Below are 18,321 nucleotides of genomic sequence, written 5' to 3'. Positions count from 1 at the left end.
GTCCCCTCGGTCGCGACCCGAAGATCGACTACCGCAAGCATCACCGCTGCCCGCGACGATGGCGGGCCCCTCTGCAACTCCCGCGATGCAAGGCCATGACGGTATAACTCCCGTGCTCCTTCTCCTCTCCATCTCTCTCGCACTCGACTTGTTTTAGATCTACCCGATTTCTCCCGACTCTATCACGTGGTAGTCGATCCACGGTTTTAAAGTAGTCGAAACACGACGCTAAGAGGTTGCTCACGCCATCTCAATAAGATGTAGCCCTAGAGCTTGGGTTGTTTATCTGCAGCTTCCTTTGCTCTCTGAATATATGGAGCTGCAATTTGGACCTTGTAGTCGGGCTTATTAGTTTTGGATCCATCTAGACGGCTGGACCGTGGAATCCAGCTTTTAAAAGCTATAGCCAGCTTTTGGTCCAGCGCTAACGATCCCACAGCAGGCTACCCCTACCAGGCCTACCTAGTCATGGACGATCAGATCACGCAGGCTCACCAGTAGGATGACCTCCTGTCTCTACAGAAAATGGTTAATCTCGATCGAAGCAAAAGATTTTGGGAATGTTATCAATTATGTGCTGATTTCCGTTACACTCCTACTAATCAGCAGTTAATTCTTGTTGTAGTTTTACAGCCTGGCCCTGCTTCGATTTGACAGAGCATTAGCATTAGCTTAAGACATTTATCCTTAACCATTAAAGTCGTGGATGGCAATGACTGGTTCAACATGGTCTATGATTCCACCATGCTGTCCGGGAGCTCCACAAGGTGTGGCGTGGTGCCATTATTGGACCGTCCCTCATTTGCAGACATTTCAACTTCATATATTGAGCGAAGGAAATAAAATTATGACCATATAGGAGGCTTATGGGCCCGCTTCATCGAAGATTGCAAATTAAACTGAAGGAGCTCCACTTTGCTGGTCGCCTTTTCACCTGTAGAATGTATGACCATACCTCAACACACCTTTGATGGGTGTACTCAAACCATGTGCATCTGCTGCTCAAATTATCATACTTGATTGCCTTTCCCTGTCGCACGGCTCAGCACCACAAACGGTACCATCTGCATCCAACTTCAATTAGCCTGTGAATGTGAGAGCGTGCTATGAGAGTAGACTAGTGCTCGCTCTCGCATACGGATAGGGATGGTAAAGAGCCTCAAATTTTACCTTAGAAATCTAAGGGCCGGGCTATGACGAAAAACCCTATAGTATGATGAAGCTTATATGTTTCGGAATCGCTTGCCTCCCTGAAAAGGACTATATAGAGGTGGTAAGATCGCGTCTGTTGTGACTCTTCAATGGGGATACTAGCACAAAAATTTTCCACATGCAAGTTGACCATGTTGGAGTATAAGTAAATTGCCCTCCTTCCAAATTAGATTAAACTTTTAGGTTGAATTCGTTGGTGCATGCAACTCAATATGGTATCAGGGACAGTGGTCTCGATTTTGAATCCTTACGGGCGTGATTATATAAAATAATTGTAGACAACTTCAATTTCCACATTTGAGGTCTGAGGGAGACTGCACGTGTGGCGGAGTGTTGAGTACAAGTGAATTTTCCTTCTTTTCCTATTGCTTAAACTTTTGGATTGAATTGGTTGATGCATGCAACTCAATACACCATAATTGTAGGGAATATGTTGCTTCATTTGTGCTTAATTAGTGGTGAGATGGTCGTCTAGGAGCCATTGATTTCCTCAAAAGTTTGTTGGGACACTGCAAATAGAGTCACACTTACTTGACTTCCACAAGCTCCTCCTGCTTTTTTCTGTCAAATGGATTGGTTGGATGCCATGATCGATGGAGGGGTGACTATTTATACTATAAGGAGGCCATCGTCCAGAAGGTAAGTGTTGGATGCAATGGAATGCTCCAGGTCGATCGGCCTGGTCTTTCTTTTTGCCTTCTGGGATCGTCCCTCTTCGCCTCCCTCTTCACCAAGTAATCTCCTAATCTTCTATATATGCCTTTTATGATTTGCATGTGGGCATAGCTCATCGATATCTTCAGGATAAGAATGGATCAAGATAAACCATGCATTTACGCTGACTACTTCGTCTTGATCCCAAAAATAACTTGCCCAATTCTTGCATACTTTGCTCCCAAATCTTTTAGAATGCACGTATGTCGAATCCTAGCACCAGATGATGGAAATCAAGGCTAGACCAATCGGCCTGGTCCCATTTGGGTCTTTTGGTCGTCATCTTTTGGGAGCTCATTCTTTGGTTTTGGGTTTCATTTAGGATTATTTTTCTGCAAAAATAGAACATTCTCCAAAACACAAACCATATGCCAATGCAATGACCTGATTATCAAGTACGATCAATGATAATGCTATTTTTCATGCCAATATTGCAGATAAGTGGGGGTAAAAATGTGTTGTAGTTGAATGTCAACACCGACTATGCAACCATCCCAATGCAACAATACTTGTGCCAAGCTCGGCGAAGACGGATCTCGACCCGGTCTTATTGTTGGTAGCGCCCGTGTCGAGGATCTATCTCCGATTTTTATGTTCCTCATTGTGCCCAAGTTGTATGAACACCCTGGCCCCGTCAAGATGCATCGGTGGCAGAATTGAACGAGCCAATTCCCTCACTGCCACAAAAACTCTAGCCTATTCCTTCATTGTCATAAAATTTTAGGAATTCCTCTCAGTACCATAGAAATTTTGGTTTATTATACCTTCAGTACCATTCCGTTCACTTTTCCATCCATGTGTTGTTAACTGAGGTGTGAAAAGATGAATTTACCCCCTAACCCAACTACCCGCAGCGGCTAAGCAACTGACTCCTACACATCCTCATGTGCACGTCCACACGAGCTCCTCGAGACCCGGCCTCCTCTCAACGTGAGCCGTTCACTCTTCCGCGAGAGCCGCGCGTCGTCCGAGCTTGCCGCTGAGTCATGGCCAGCACGCTTGCGATCAACGCCAATGACTAACCTGCACATACACGCACACAAACTAACCAACTGACCAACTCGCAGCTAGCCTACGCTAACAAACTCATCACGCGATGCACGCGATGCGACTGGAACACCCCGGCACGGACCAAGGCGTGGTTTATTCCTAACACACGTATCTGCTCTCGCTCTCCTCCCCCTCCTCGCTCTCCCTCTCGTGTGGAATCTGCCGAGCTCCACCGTCTCCACGCCGGAGCGAGATTCGTAGCTGCGTAGGGACTAGGGAGGCCGGAGGCGGGAGCGGATCTCCAATGGCGCGCAGACTCGTGCTCTCCCGCTCCCGCGCCGCCCCGCCCTGGAGGAGGTGGTCTGATGGAGCTCTGCACTCGTCTCCTCCCACCGGTGCGTACGGCTGCTCACACTTGCGGCACATGTGATGCAGCTCCTGTGGACATGGATTAAGGCTTCGGTGAAGAAGAAGAACAGGGAAGGGAGGAGATGTTTTGCTGAATTGTGCAGGGAGATAGATCGCTGCGGGCCGCTTGGATTTAGTGGCTGCCGATTGGAGGGAGGAGGGAGGGGGAGGAAGAGCTGATTGCTGGCCTAGTTCTAAGCCCCTCGCTCTACTAGCACACACAATTCGTACAGAAGCAAAGCAACCACCGTGTGCAGCACCAATGGGGCCTCCGGTGGCCGGCTCCAAGCCAGCCATCTTCCTCCTCCTGGTGGTCGTCGCCCTCACCGCCGGACGGGCGGTGCGTGACCGGCGACTGCGCGAGCACCCTGCGCTGCGAGGAGGACGGACCCCGCCCCGCGCTCCGTCCGGGACCAGCTGTGGCCGGTGACCGGGGACAAGGCCGTGCCGGCGTGCCCCCCTCACCTCTTCAGCAGCACAGCCCATCTCGAGCGACGCGGCGCGCATCCCGCTGGCGCCCCCAGCTTGTGCATTGTCGCGACGGGGTTCTGCGACCTGCCAGGAAGGATTCATGGCGGGGCCGCGAGCAGGCGTCACGGAAGCCGGCTGCGGCCAAGTTATGCAGCCCCGTGTCGCTGCGGCCCCCGTCACGTGCCGCCGCCGCTGCCTGGTACCTGGCGTCGATCTCGACGCGGGGCGTAGCGGCGAGGCGGTCCTTGAACGACGGGTAGTGCGGGCGCCGACGGAGTGCGCACCGGAGAAGGTGGAGCCCGGGAGCGTGTTGTTGGCGTCCTTTGCGCGCGAGACGACGCCGTCGCGGCGGCGAGAGGGCACAGCGTAGTCGATGTGCCAGAGGGCCATACGAAGAAAGAATTGAAGACAGGAGAGTAAGACAGGCACTGACATGTGAGACTAGGGATAAATCCGTCTTTCGACACCTCGGTTAACAGCACATGGATGGAAAAAAGGAACAGAACGGTACTGAAAGTATAAACCAAAGTTTCTATGGCACGGAGAGAAATTTCTAAAATTTTATGGTAGCAAAGGAATAGACTAGAGTTTTTGTGGCACCAAGAAAATTAGCTCAAATTGAATTTGGGAGCACCGGAGCCGGTGGAGCTAGATTGTAGCCGACTGTGCATACTTTCATGTGCGAGGAGGATCATGGGCGTCTTCAGCCTGCGTGACGTGGACCTCTCCCTTCTTAGGCTTGTTTCAGCATCCGCTAGCCCAATGGCCAGTCTTACCGTAGCTATTGCAAGCATCATGAGGGACCTCACGGCCCGGCCCAGACCTCCCTAAGTAAGGGCTCCCGCCGTAGCTATTGCCGCTTATGTAGGACCGGAAAATGCGACCAGAGGGGGGTGAATGGAAGCAACTCAAAATAATTTCGCACGGAAGCAAACAGATCAAACTCCCAAATTTCAAGAACTTTAGCAAATTAGATCCAAACGCGAGGAAACTCGAAACATAGGTTCACAAGATCACTAGAAAGCTATTCCCAAAATATTATGCAAGGAAATTAAGTATAAAATGCGGATCAAGAAAACCTAGATTGAAACCGACGATAAACCTGACGAAGAACAAATAAGCACGATGCAATGAAACGAAGAACAATACTTAATGATAAAGTATTAAACCAAGTACTTGTTCTTACAAAATTGCATCTAGCCTCCGCCCGATCGTCCTCCCTCTCTTGATTAGAGAGATCAACAGAAATCCCTCACTAGGAATTAAACCCTAGGCTAGACTGGAGAGAGGAGTGCACGCAAGAAGAGCTTCAGGGAGGCGGCTACTGTAGCGCGGAACTGTTCACGGCGGAACTGTTCACGGCGGCTACTGTAGCAAACACCAAAAACCCTAAAAACGCATACCCCTCGATCCTAGGTGCCACATATTTATAACCCATAGGGTGGCACTACCTAAATTACAAATTTGCCATTACGTAAATCAAATTAACGTAATCGGCGCGTATCACGCAATATCATCCTCCACGGCAAACAATCTCGATGTCCGCGATCCTTCCATCTAGCACCATGGCGTCCCGTGATCTCGCCGCACGACGATCCGGAATCTTCTCGCGATCGACAATTGTCCCCGTCTTCGGCCACGTCCGCCGCAACGAACGTCCGGAATCTTGGTTTTGTGGCTTAACCAAGAAACCGTCCACCAACGTTCTCTCGCTGTGTCGTCAGGTACAGTAGACATACACCGCACGATCTCAAATCCCTCGAACGCAAGTCTTGATCCACCCTTCACCGCTCTCAGTCCATCGGCGTGGCATCATATCTTCATTCTTCACACGTCGCCGCATGTTCAGTCTCCACCTATCACCTGCAACGACACCAACCAAGAGAAACGTCACACGCACACTGTCTTGTTCAATCACTCATCACAAGGTCCTAGCCCCACGGGCATCTCAATCTCCCCCTTGATGAGTGCATTGACAACACCACACCACACAAATTTATTCAAACAAAAATAGAGTAAAAGAAGAAAGAAAAAAAACAATCTAACAAACTTGATCCCCAAAGACATGGGCTAGCAACAAAAGCTAGGCTCGACACAATCAAGACAAATACAAGAGTAACTGAAAAGCTCCAAAGCTGACAAACTCCCCCTGTCAAAATGCTCAAACTCAACCTCCCCCTGAGACTCAGCAACATTTCAAAAGCATAATCTCAGCAAGAAAAATTAACTCCCCCTGCAAAATGAATTTGTGTCACTCATTCTCCCCCTTGTTGACAAAGCACTCCATCAAGTAAAAGATACATGAGGGGACGGCACATATAGAAGCTTCAGAGACATATATCAAATACTTATACCAGCGAACCAGCAAAACCAGCCATTCAGAAAAGCAGCAACACAATGCAATGACCATAGAAATTTAAATTAGAACCTTTTGAAAACCAATTAGTCAGACCATGCAAACAAATTCAAAGGCAGTATCAAGCTGAAGACAAGACATATAGCAAGCTCACACGACGGGTAACAAAGCTTCCAATCAAAGTTCACTGCAAATGCTTGAATCAGGTCTATGCCATGAAAGACAAACCCGTGGCACACACAACACCTGCGACTGGGGCAAGCTGTGAGTAACCAACTTAGGCTGCCATGCCTAAAGCACAAGTCTGTATATACAAACCCAAATCTCAGCATCATATATATATATATATATATATATATATATATATATATATATATATATATTGTTCCCAATGTTATATGCTGAATACTGAACCCATTTTTCTTTTGTTGTCCCTGCTGATCTGGGATCTTTTGACAGCCCCTCGACTATAGAGTGCCCGGTTCATGTGTGTCTTTGCGACACAAAGAGCATTTGTTCTTTCATAGGCCCAAAAGAAGCTACATTCACAGTGACGAACCGGTCTTTGACCCATTGAAAGGAGCCAAAACCGAACCGTGAGCAAGATATATGTCGAGTATTCAGCCAGATACTAGAACAAGAACATGTAAACAAGCCTGATAAAATCATGAAGTATCTGTGTGCTGTTTTCAAAACAAAATATGGTCACCCAAAGCATCACAACCTCTCCAAAGGCATTTATCACAAATTCGCTGAAACAAGTATAAGGCATATGTAACCGAAGCGACAAAAACATTGATACTAGAAAGGATAACACACACCAAACTCACCACGCAAACGTGCAAACGTGGCTTGATCGAGTGGTTTAGTTAAAATATCAGCCAACTGCTGACTAGTATCAACATGCTTAAGCTCAATATCACCCTTTTCAACATGATCTCTTAGAAAATGATAACGAACATCAATATGTTTCATTTTAGAATGCAGCACAGGATTCTTAGCAACACTAATGGCACTGGTGCTATCACACAAGAGAGGAACATGAGAAAACAACAAACCAAAATCGCGAAGGGTAGCTATCATCCATAAAAGCTGAGAACAACAACTAGCAGCAGCAACATACTCGGCCTCTGTAGTAGATTGAGCAACATTGGATTGTTTTCTAGAGGACCAAGAAACAAGAGAAGAACCCAAAAACTGACAAGTACCCGATGTAGATTTTCTATCCAAACGACACCCAGCAAAATCAGCATCTGAATAACCACACAAACTAAGCGTCGAAGAAGCAGAGTACCAAAGGCCAAATTCAGGAGTGAAACGAAGGTACCTCATTATGCGCTTCACCGCCTGACGATGAGAGGTCCTGGGAGACGCCTGAAAACGAGCGCACAGACACACAACAAAGTGTATATCCGGTCTCGTCGCAGTCAAGTACAAAAGCGACCCAATCATGCTTCTATATTCCTTCTGATCCACGGATTCTCCATCTTCATCAGCATCCAAAGCTGCGCTAGTCGGAATGGGCGTTGAAATTGGCTTAGCATCAGCCATGTCGAACTTCTTCAGGACATCCATTGTATATTTTCCCTGATGCACAAATGTCCCTTCCTGTGTTTGTTTAATTTGCAATCCTAGGAAAAAGGTCAACTCACCCATCATAGACATCTCAAACTCCTTACTCATTGATTCTGCAAACTTTGCAACAAGAAAATGAGACGAACCACCAAAAATGATATCATCCACGTATATCTGAACTATTAGAGAATCATTGCCTTGTCTGAGGAGAAATAAAGTTTTATCAACAGAACCCATTTTCAAGTAGAAAAGTTTTCAGTCTAGCATACCAAGCACGAGGTGCTTGCTTCAACCCATATAAAGCCTTTTGTAACTTGAAAACATGATTAGGAAATTTAGGATGTTCAAAACCAGGGGGTTGTTTAACATAAACTTCCTCTTCTATATACCCATTCAAAAAGGCACTCTTCACGTCCATTTGATAAAGCTTAAAACCACGTGAAGCAGCAAAAGCAAGCAAAATGCGAATAGCTTCTAAACGAGCAACAGGAGCAAAAGTTTCACCATAATCAATACCCTCCTTTTGACAGAAACCCTGAGCCACCAATCTAGCTTTGTTTCTGACAACAAGACCATCTTCCCCTTGTTTGTTCTTAAAAACCCATTTAGTACCAATTGGTTTGCAAGAAAAAGGTGGATCAACCAAAACCCAAACCTGATTCCGTTCAAAATTTTCTAACTCCTCATGCATGGCATTGACCCAATTAGAATCAGACAGCGCATGTCCAACATCACGGGGTTCAAAAGAGGCAACAAATGCAGAATGCGCAAGGACACATTGATTTCTAGATTTATACCTTGTCGTGCGCTCATTCAAGTTACCTATCATTTGTTGAGGTGGATGGCGACACTGAATATGTCGAGGTGCTGTTCTAACAGAAGTTGCCTCCCCCTCAATTGTAGCTGGTTCATGATCAACAGTAGGTATAGCTGCAGGATCTGCTGTGGATGTGAAAAGCTCTGAAGGCCCATCGTCTATCGTGCTACTAGGCGTCTAAATGGGAGTTGCCTCGAGCACAGCTAGATCCTCTGTTGCATCATCATCATCGTCAAGTCCATCAACCTCATCTTCAAAAATGCTTTGTCCAATCTCATCATCACCTGCACACTCAAAAGCAGAAGAGAAACAAGGCATCGTCTCGTCGAAGGTGACCTCACATGTCTCCTCGATGCGATTAGTATCAAGATTAAGAACCCGGTAAGCTCGCCCTTGCAAAGCATACCCCAAGAACAACCCATCAGAAGAACGTGATTCAAATTTGTCCAAATTTCCTTTTTTCAGAATAAAGCATTTACAACCAAATACGCGAAAATGAGAAACTTTTGGACAACGACCATATCTCAACTCATAAGATGTTTTCCCCAGAAAAGCTCTCAGAAAAATACAATTAGCAACATAGCAAGCGGTATTGATCGCCTCAGCCCAAAAACGTCTAGGGGTTTTATGTTCATCAAGCATTGTCCTAGCCATCTCAACAAGCGTTCGATTTTTCCTTTCAACAACACCATTCTGAGGGGGGACATACGGTGAGGAAAACTGATGATCAAGACCCTGTTCTGAACAAAAAGCTTTCATTCGAGCATTCTTGAATTCTGTGCCATTATCACTGCGAATTGCTCTAACGACATTATTGGATAACTCATTTTTCAGCTTTAGAACAAGATCATGAATAAATTGAAAAGCCTCATCCTTGGATTCCAAAAAGAACACCCATGAATAACGAGAAAAATCATCCACAATGACGAGCACATACCACTTCCCACCAGCAGAACGAACACGGGCTGGACCTACAGTGTCCATATGTAACAACTCACCCGGTCGTTCTGTCATCACCTGAGTCACAGGTGCATGAGAAGCCGCAATCATTTTGCCATGTTTGCAAGGAGCACAAACCAAATCTTTCTCAAACTTGAGTTTCGGTAAACCATCTATCAAACCCATCGAACTCAAACGGCATAGTAAATCAAAGCTCAAGTGACCCAAACGACGGTGCCACTTCCAAATGGGGAGAGAACCATGAGCAACCAAACAACGAGCTTGTCCAAAAGATTTAGAGAAATCAACCATGAAAATTCGTCCAAAGGGGGAGATTTGACAAACAAGGTTACCGATAGAATCTAGAACTCGCGAATTGCCTTTCTTAAAACGCACTTCAAAACCATCATCAAGAAGTTGTGAGACAGAAAGCAAGTTATAATGTAAGTTCCGTACCTTCGCGACGTCCTTTAGCATAAATTTATTGGTTACCTTGATACAGCCATGTGCCATCACTTTTCCTTTACTATTGTCCCCGAATGTAATGTATTCTTTACCGCTCGCGGGGGTGAGGCTGGAGAACCATCTATCATCTCCGGTCATGTGACGCGAACAACCAGAGTCCATTATCCATATGTTCTCCTCGCCTCCATCCTGCAATCAATAACGAACACGAGAGTGAGCTAATGACTCAATACTGGGGTTAGGATAATGCAATGAAAACCAGTGCTGGGCCATTTGCTCAAAAGAAGCATTAGCAAAATCAAATCTCTCGAAAGAACGACGATGCCCACGAGGGGGAAAACGTGGCATGTCATTCCTATATGACGCAGGGGCACTATTACGTGAGCGAAAACCAGAAAAGCGAACAACTGGCGCACGTCTAGAGTCACTATGATCATAGGCACCATGTGCAGGGTACCGATCACGTCGTTCAGCACGCTTCCTACGGAAGCAAAACTCCGCCAAATGACCATCACGATCACAAAAATCACAATGGTAAATATTTTGAGTAGGAGCAACGACAACCTTAGCCTTAGAAGTGGAACCAGAAAAATCAGGCGTAAGGTTATCCAAATGTTCACAAGTTGGTGGCCATGTGTTATTCAAGCTTTTGAAGTGTTTGGGTTTAACCCTCCAAACCTGCTTTTTAGGAACAGACTTGGGAGGTTCTACCACAAAACCTTCAGGTGAGACCGGTGGACTCTTCTCACTGGGAGTAGGCCCATTGTTCTCACCATCTTTATTCTTTTTACCAAAAGTACGCTTCAAATCATAACCAACACCAAAATGTTCACCCCTTTTAATTTGTGCAATAGTCATACCAATCTGGGGCTCACGCACAGAACACCAACCAAGGATTGTTCTCAAATGAGTGTTTTCTTCTTCTAAAGCAGCATTGTCCTTCTTTAAGATGGAAATTTCAGCAACAAAAGTAGGACAAGTCAAACACTCAGGTAAGACAGGACAAGTGTGTTTTTCCAACTGAACAATATGGCATTTAGCAACATTCAACTCAGTTTGCAAAATTGGACAAGTAGCACAAGCACCAAGTAAAACAGAACGAGAGCGAAGTTCTTCCAATTCAATCTTAGCACAATCAAATTTATCAACTAAAACAGCATGCTTAGATTGCAATTCAGAAATAGAAACCATATGAATAGAACATTCCTCACATTCTACAGCAGCAGGTGTAGCATCTTTTAGTATTTTTAATTCAGCAGATATTCTATCATGATCAGCCTTAAGTCTTGCTAGAATTTTATTTTGTTTATCAACAAGTTTAGTCAACTCTTCAATTTCTTCTTCAGCAGAATTTTGTACCTCATTATCAGAAGAGTCGTTGCTGCAGTCATATGCATCACCCTCATTTAAAGCCATAGTGCACATGCCTCCCTTGATGTCAGCAAGAAAACAGAGTCCTCCATCATTGGTCTTTTTGGGCTTCTCATCTTCGGACTCCGAATCACTAGAGTTGTAGGAGGCATCTGAATCAAAGCTACCCAGTGAAGAAAAGAGAACATGTGCAGCCTTCTTGATTTGCTTGTCAGTAAACTTCTGTTGTCCCTTTTTTCTCCCACGCCTATCACTCTTGTTTTTCCTGTCCCTTGATTGTTCCTGGCGCCTGTAGCTGTTGCCATGCTCCGGTGCCTTCACCTTGCTTGGACAATCAGCAATGAAGTGTCCACGCTCACCACAGTTGAAGCGTTCTTCTGAACGCCTTCTATTTCGCCTGTTTTCATATACCCGCTTGAACTTGTTGGTGAGCAAAACAAGCTGATCATCATCAAGTACCTCCAACTCATCATCTGCAATATGACACAAGGAGGACAAAGCAAAACTAGGAGTAGATGAAAGATTAGCATTAGTGTTAGTACTCCCAGAAACCAAAGCCATTGGAATATTTGAAGAAGAACCAGCTGTGGGATTGTTAAGCTTTTTCCGAAATTGGATGTCGATCTCTTTGGATTTAAGCTTACTGAAAAGCTCATCAGTTGTAAGAGTCTCATAATTAGTAGACTCAACTATCGCTTCCACTTTTGTGCCCCAAACATCCAAGTCGAGTGCATGCAACAATTTGAGAGCCCTTGCATGATCATCATACGGCATAACCGTTATGTTGGCTTTCATTTTGTTGACAAGACTCAAAAATCGAGCGAAAAGATTTTCGATAGACTCACCAGACGATTGCATAAAATTATCATATTCGCGCCTGTAAGTTTCAAATAACCGGATCTTCACTGCGTTGGTGCCCTCATGAAAATTTTGTAGAGTAGACCAAATCTCATGAGCAACTTGTTTGTCAGAAACACGATCAAATTCAGATTTGCTCAAAGCAGCAAAGAGAAAATCTACAGCTTTGTTATTGTTTTCATATTTTGTAGCGTGAGCTGCATTTGAGGGATCAGCTGGAATCACATAAGTCGTATCAATTGTAATATTCCAAATCGCAATCCCTTTCCCCTTGAGAAAGGCACTCATGCGAGCCTTCCAGTACGGGTAATCGGTTCCATCAAAAGCAGGCGGAACTGTTCACGGCGGCTACTGTAGCAAACACCAAAAACCCTAAAAACGCATACCCCTCAATCCTAGGTGCCACATATTTATAACCCATAGGGTGGCACTACCTAAATTACAAATTTGCCATTACGTAAATCAAATTAACGTAATCGGCGCGTATCACGCAATATCATCCTCCACGGCAAACAATCTCGATGTCCGCGATCCTTCCATCTAGCACCATGGCGTCCCGTGATCTCGCCGCACGACGATCCGGAATCTTCTCGCGATCGACAATTGTCCCCGTCTTCGGCCACGTCCGCCGCAACGAACGTCCGGAATCTTGGTTTTGTGGCTTAACCAAGAAACCGTCCACCAACGTTCTCTCGCTGTGTCGTCAGGTACAGTAGACATACACCGCACGATCTCAAATCCCTCGAACGCAAGTCTTGATCCACCCTTCACCGCTCTCAGTCCATCGGCGTGGCATCATATCTTCATTCTTCACACGTCGCCGCATGTTCAGTCTCCATCTATCACCTGCAACGACACCAACCAAGAGAAACGTCACACGCACACTGTCTTGTTCAATCACTCATCACAAGGTCCTAGCCCCACGGGCATCTCAGCTTAAAGGCGTGCTGCCGCCTCCGTCTCCTGCTCGCGCTTCTTCCAGCGCGATTGACACACCTCCACAATCAGGTACAGCTTGCCACCATTGTGGATGGTGTCGGAATTGGCCCTGACGGTTACAGTCTCGATGGACATCAAAATCTGGTTCAGCCCGAGGTACTGCCTGTAGGAATTGGTTGCCTCTCGCGCTTGGGCAGACGCGAGACACCCCTCTGGTTAGTGCCAACATCGCCATCTTGCTGGAACGTAACTGACTCTCATGCCAATTGATGGAATTCACGGCACAGATAAACCTGCCGTCGGCGAACTCCAGGATGCACACCCAAGAACACACTCAAACATGTAGTTCTGGTGCCGCAAATGCTGCGACTTTTCTAGACTCTATTGTACGATTATATAAAGTGTACAAAGGGACGACGGGCTTTATTGCTCTGCTGCATGCGCACCATGTTCAAGTATGGACTATTCTCGTGCCATCCCATGAGATCAAGGAGCGCACGAACAACTGCAAGTGCGGAAAGAAAACGAACGTGGCCACCCCACGTGAATGCAGCACGGCGTCAAGTTCCTGACTCCCGCTCTGCTTGCATTCGTGCCCGAGCTTATTGCTAAACACATACGTGCTCGTCTGAAACAAACCGAGCTCAACTAACTAGAGGCGAAAACACAGGAGCTTGAACAAAATACAGAAATAATCCAACTAAACTCACACAAGCATTTCGATTCATTGCTCATGCGTACGCCTCATGCCCTATCATCACTTACTAGTTGTATGCCAGCCGCCTCAGGCTCGTACATGTCCGATTCAGTATGCCCACCACTAGCAGCTAACCTCCCATAGATGGAGTTGAGACTTCAGATGCAATCATGTAGCATGTACTTGGCGTAAACAAAGGAGCAAGCATCTTTCGTTTCCCTGATGCCACTCACTCCGAAGCACTGTGCTGTCAGAATATGTCACTGTCCTTGGTCACAAGGCACAGCTCAGGAACCACTAACTTCCTCTGCGGTCTCCTACTGAAATGTCACTGAATAGAGACTCTCCATATGTGTTGATAGGTGCAGCTCTATGTATTTGAAGTCTGTCCAAGGCTCCAATTTTGGACCCTCCTGAACAAGTTTGCTGGATTTCTTTGCACATTTTATCTTCTCTCAGAAAATCAAATCACGTGTTTCTGTTACATGTCTGGACATACTGGCTAGGCTACAGCTGTTAATATATATCTTTTTATGAATATTGGTCTACAAATATGAAATATCTTATGAGTAAATTTGTCTCCAAGAAACTTAAATTATAACAGTTTGTGATGGTTTGCTCTCAAACATGTAATTAATTTAGAAAGAGAGGAAACAACGTGTCATTCAGACTAAGCAGGATTTTTTGATCACCTTCACCATGCAGTTTTTAAAATAATTATGGTACAAGAACAGTCTCTCATTTAATTTTTCTTTAAAAAACTTCTGACTCTAGGTTTGGCTAGAACTAGGTTGCTGCTCAAAGGCACCGCTGGATCCCCTCATGGAACAGTTCTATTTTGTCTCATACTTTTGGATTTGGTATAGACTGCTTATCTCTGATGAGAGGACGGGGTGCCAGCGTGCTAGAGCTCTAGGTAAAAGGAAGATAGGTAGAGACCGGGAGAGGAAATTAAGACCTTAAAAAGGGAATGATTTTATTTGATATTGCACTGTCCTTTTCCTTTTCCTTGCTCTGCATTATCTTTGATGCGTGGTCATAGGTCTAGTAATGAACAGTATGAGAGGAAACTATGGCCTTACGTTGGAGCTATCAATGGCTTGATTCCTCATGTGGTACCAATCTTCATTTTTCCTGAGTGGACGTGTTCCTAACTTTATTTAGATAAGAAGCTAAGGGACGAATGAGCTCCACGTAACGGTACCTTTCTCTAGAGGAGTATTATAAAAGGGTACCTGGAGGAGTATTCAGGTGTGTTGTGCAAATTTTCTGGTAGCAGACCGAAAAAGCCATGCAAAATCTGATCCTATAGCTCTTATTGCAATGGTGAATGTAGAACACGATTTTCATATGGCCGAAGGGGAAGGAGACTGGAGCTACTCAAAGAATTCTAGGCGTCAAGTGATTATTATTCTCCCCTTTCTAGAATGCAACTATTCCTTTATGTAATTTCATTATTTGTCATGTTGCATGTACTTGTACCAAATTTATAAGCAATGATGCATGACATATGCAACATTTATAGTTGATCCCTACCAGCATTATAATCATCTGCAATTGTTTATTAGGAACTCATCCATGAAATGTGAGCTGCGACTTGTCCATTATGTTATTCTAAGAACTATGATTTTGTTGCTCCATGCCACAGGAAATTGTTATACGTGAGACTAAGCCCATCATTCGGAGTGCAATAATAGAAGTATACACGGCTCTACTACCCAAAACCATGGTCATTGTCGACCTAGGATGCTCTTCAGGACCAAACACATTGCTCTTTATCTCCGATGTGATTCGCGTCATAGCCGACCAGTGTAAGACTAGTGAAGGTGATCCTGTGGAACTTCAGTTCTTCCTGAATGACCTTCCAGGCAATGACTTCAACGAACTCTTCCGGGCACTCGAAAAGTTTAAAAAGTCAAATATAGCAGATCAACCTGGACATGCACCACCTTTCTACTACGTTTCTGGGTTGCCAGAATCCTATTACAACAGGCTTTTTCCTCGTCAAAGTGTACATCTCTTCCACTCCTCATACTGCCTTCACTGGCGCTCCCAGGTGTTTTGTCTCATCCTTACAAGATGGTATTTATGCATGTGCCATATTTTCCAATATGTGCGTGTTCTAATATGTGTATAGTGAAGAACTTATTTAAGTGATATTATCAAATGACGTGTATGTAGGTACCTAAGGGAATAGATGCATCGAGAGAAACTTATTTAAATGAAGATAACATTTACATCACTAATACCACAACACCTGACGAGGTGAAACAATTCCAAGAGCAGTTCCACAAGGACTTCTCCCTCTTCCTAAAGCTGCGCCATGAAGAACTTGTGTATGGAGGGAAAATGGTTCTTGTATTTCTTGGGAGGAAGGATGAGGATGTATACAATGGAGACCTTAATCAACTTTTTGGATTGGTTGCAAGATCACTTCAATCTCTTGTTCTTAAGGTAACTGTATGTAAAATTATGGTTCCAATCCTAACCTTCCTTTTAACTTTACGAAATAAATTATGAAGTTAAATAAACTTTGATCATATAGGGCCTTGTGGAAAAGGCAAAGCTAGAATCCTTCCATCTACCTGTCTATGGGCCATCAGTTGCTGAAGTGAAGGAAGTAGTCATGCAAAGCAAGATTTTCAACATGGACCAGATCACCCTATTTGAGGCAAACTGGGATCCTTTTGATGATTCAGAAGGTTGTGATGTTCACGACAGTACCCGCAGTAGCTTGAATGTTGCCAAGTGCATTAGATCAGTGCTAAAGTCCTTGATTGTAAGCTATTTTGGAGAAGCCATACTTGATGCATTGTTCGTGGAGTTCAGATGCCTTGTTGCTAAGCACCTTGAAGAGGAGAAGACCAAGTTTGCAGTCATCGCCACATCCTTAAAGAAAATATAATAGCGATACAATGGTATTGTTTCTCAAATTTCTGCTGTTCTACATGCTTCTGTATTCTTAGCTTGTTTTTGTCTCTGCTTGTAGCCAAAAACTCTTATGGTTTGTAAGGTTTGGTATTTTGGCCATCATCTGGGGATAGTTGTCCAACCTACATGTTATGGCCTGTTAACATTACGTAGCAAAATAAGTTGTGAACTTTTACATGTATTTTATCATATAATAAGGCTATTTGGTTTCACTGGATATACCAATTGTTTATGAGGATTTTTACAGTGCTTGGAAAAAATAACAGCCGTCCATGAGTATAGATCTAATGGTTAAAAGTTAAAAGGAACCTATTTGGAAGAACCTAAATTGTGGGCCCGGAACCGATTGCGAATTTAATTGAAAGGGTAGATTTGTATTTTCACAGCAACAGATATCAGCGACTCGATCCACCATCAGAAAAGAATGGCCTCTCGCCGGCGGCGTGGCTCCTGGCCGGCACTCCTCACTACGGTGGGCTCCGTCGTGCTTCCACGGCCCCCATGCCAACCGCTAACTTATCCACCACATCGTCGATGCCATCGAGGACGGGGAGGAAGCGAGCGCCCTCCGTGCAACGGTCCTTCCCGCCGCAGATGCCGTGGTCGAGACGCCGCCGACACCGGGGTGGCGGATGCCAGCGCGAACCACCACCTCCACCCAAGCTGCGACGGCGAGAGGGACCACCTGGGCGAGTACGAGGGACGGCGACAACGAGGAGGAAGAGGGGGACAGCAGTATGGACAACGACGAGGATGACACATCGGTGGTCAGCGAGGGTGTCTGCAACAGCGGCGACGGCTGCGGCGGCAGCGCTGAGAAGAGCACGGTGGGGAGGCTGGTGCGCTTCATCGGTTACAAGATTAGGGAAGGAAGGAGACCACCAAGAAGGAAGGTCTCGTCGAGCTCAGTACCAGTAGTAGCTGTTTTGGTCAAGAGCGCCTCTGCTCTACGCTCTTTTCATCTCCTTTCTTTTGTTCAATATCTTCACTCTGGTGAGCATTTGAGGATTAGAGTGGAGCAAAAGCAGTAGCATCTCATCCAATTTCAGCTGCCCACTTCCATCCTCCTCTGTACCATATTTTTGCTACTTCGGTTCAGCAATGAACTTCTTGCAAGTTGCAAGAGAACAAGCTCCGTTTCCATTTCTACACGGTGTCAATTGTCTGGGTACTCACTGTGTGGCGTCAACGAGCCCCAGCTGCGTGGCGTCAACGTGTGACGTGACGACGCGCCATTGCTTGTGGATGAGGGCTGCGGGATCCATTGTCTCGCCGGACTGGATGGCCGGCTGCCGCCGGCGACTCCCGGCGCAACCGGATGTTGAAGCCCCTCCACAAGCCAGGCGGAGGAGGGATTTGCCTGCCGCCGCCGGCGGCGGCTACCTGCACAGCCAGACGTTGAAGCCCCACCGCAGGGCAGGCGGACCGATATGCTGGCCGGCACCGGCGACTCCCTGCACAGCCAGCTGGATGGTGAATCCTCTCCGCAGGCCAGGCCAAGTATGAAGTTCTTCGATCTGCTCTCGCTGAACTGAACGGTGTGACATCTTAGTAATCAGCAGAGGAAGATTACTATAC

General features: G+C 45.7%; 2 protein-coding genes across 3 annotated transcripts; one reads left to right on the top strand and one right to left on the bottom strand.

Moving 5' to 3' along the window:
• Positions 1-8,720: 8,720 nt before the first annotated feature.
• On the bottom strand, positions 8,721-12,092 carry LOC112880857. The gene is made up of 3 exons (XM_025945597.1): positions 10,626-12,092; positions 10,040-10,136; positions 8,721-8,998 (listed from the first exon to the last, which is right to left on the bottom strand). Exons 1-3 carry the CDS (start codon positions 12,090-12,092, stop codon positions 8,721-8,723), a joined length of 1,842 nt encoding a protein of 613 aa, XP_025801382.1.
• A 2,981-nt stretch (positions 12,093-15,073) lies between these two features.
• LOC112882088 (benzoate O-methyltransferase-like) lies at positions 15,074-17,809 on the top strand. 2 transcript variants are annotated; one of them, XM_025947072.1, is made up of 5 exons: positions 15,074-15,213; positions 15,461-15,868; positions 15,994-16,266; positions 16,358-16,730; positions 17,130-17,809. In XM_025947072.1, exons 1-4 carry the CDS (start codon positions 15,136-15,138, stop codon positions 16,715-16,717), a joined length of 1,119 nt encoding a protein of 372 aa, XP_025802857.1. In that variant the 5' UTR covers positions 15,074-15,135; the 3' UTR covers positions 16,718-16,730; positions 17,130-17,809. The 2 variants fall into 2 exon arrangements, with proteins under 2 accessions (XP_025802857.1, XP_025802856.1); XM_025947071.1 differs by lacking the exon at positions 17,130-17,809 and having other exon boundaries at positions 16,358-16,960.
• The last annotated feature ends 512 nt before the right edge of the window (positions 17,810-18,321 follow it).

The sequence above is a fragment of the Panicum hallii genome, chromosome 2 (genome assembly GCF_002211085.1).
Source record: "Panicum hallii strain FIL2 chromosome 2, PHallii_v3.1, whole genome shotgun sequence".
Taxonomy (NCBI): domain Eukaryota; kingdom Viridiplantae; phylum Streptophyta; class Magnoliopsida; order Poales; family Poaceae; genus Panicum; species Panicum hallii.
Note: the sequence above shows the minus strand (reverse complement) of the source record. Positions and strands in the feature narration are given on the sequence as shown.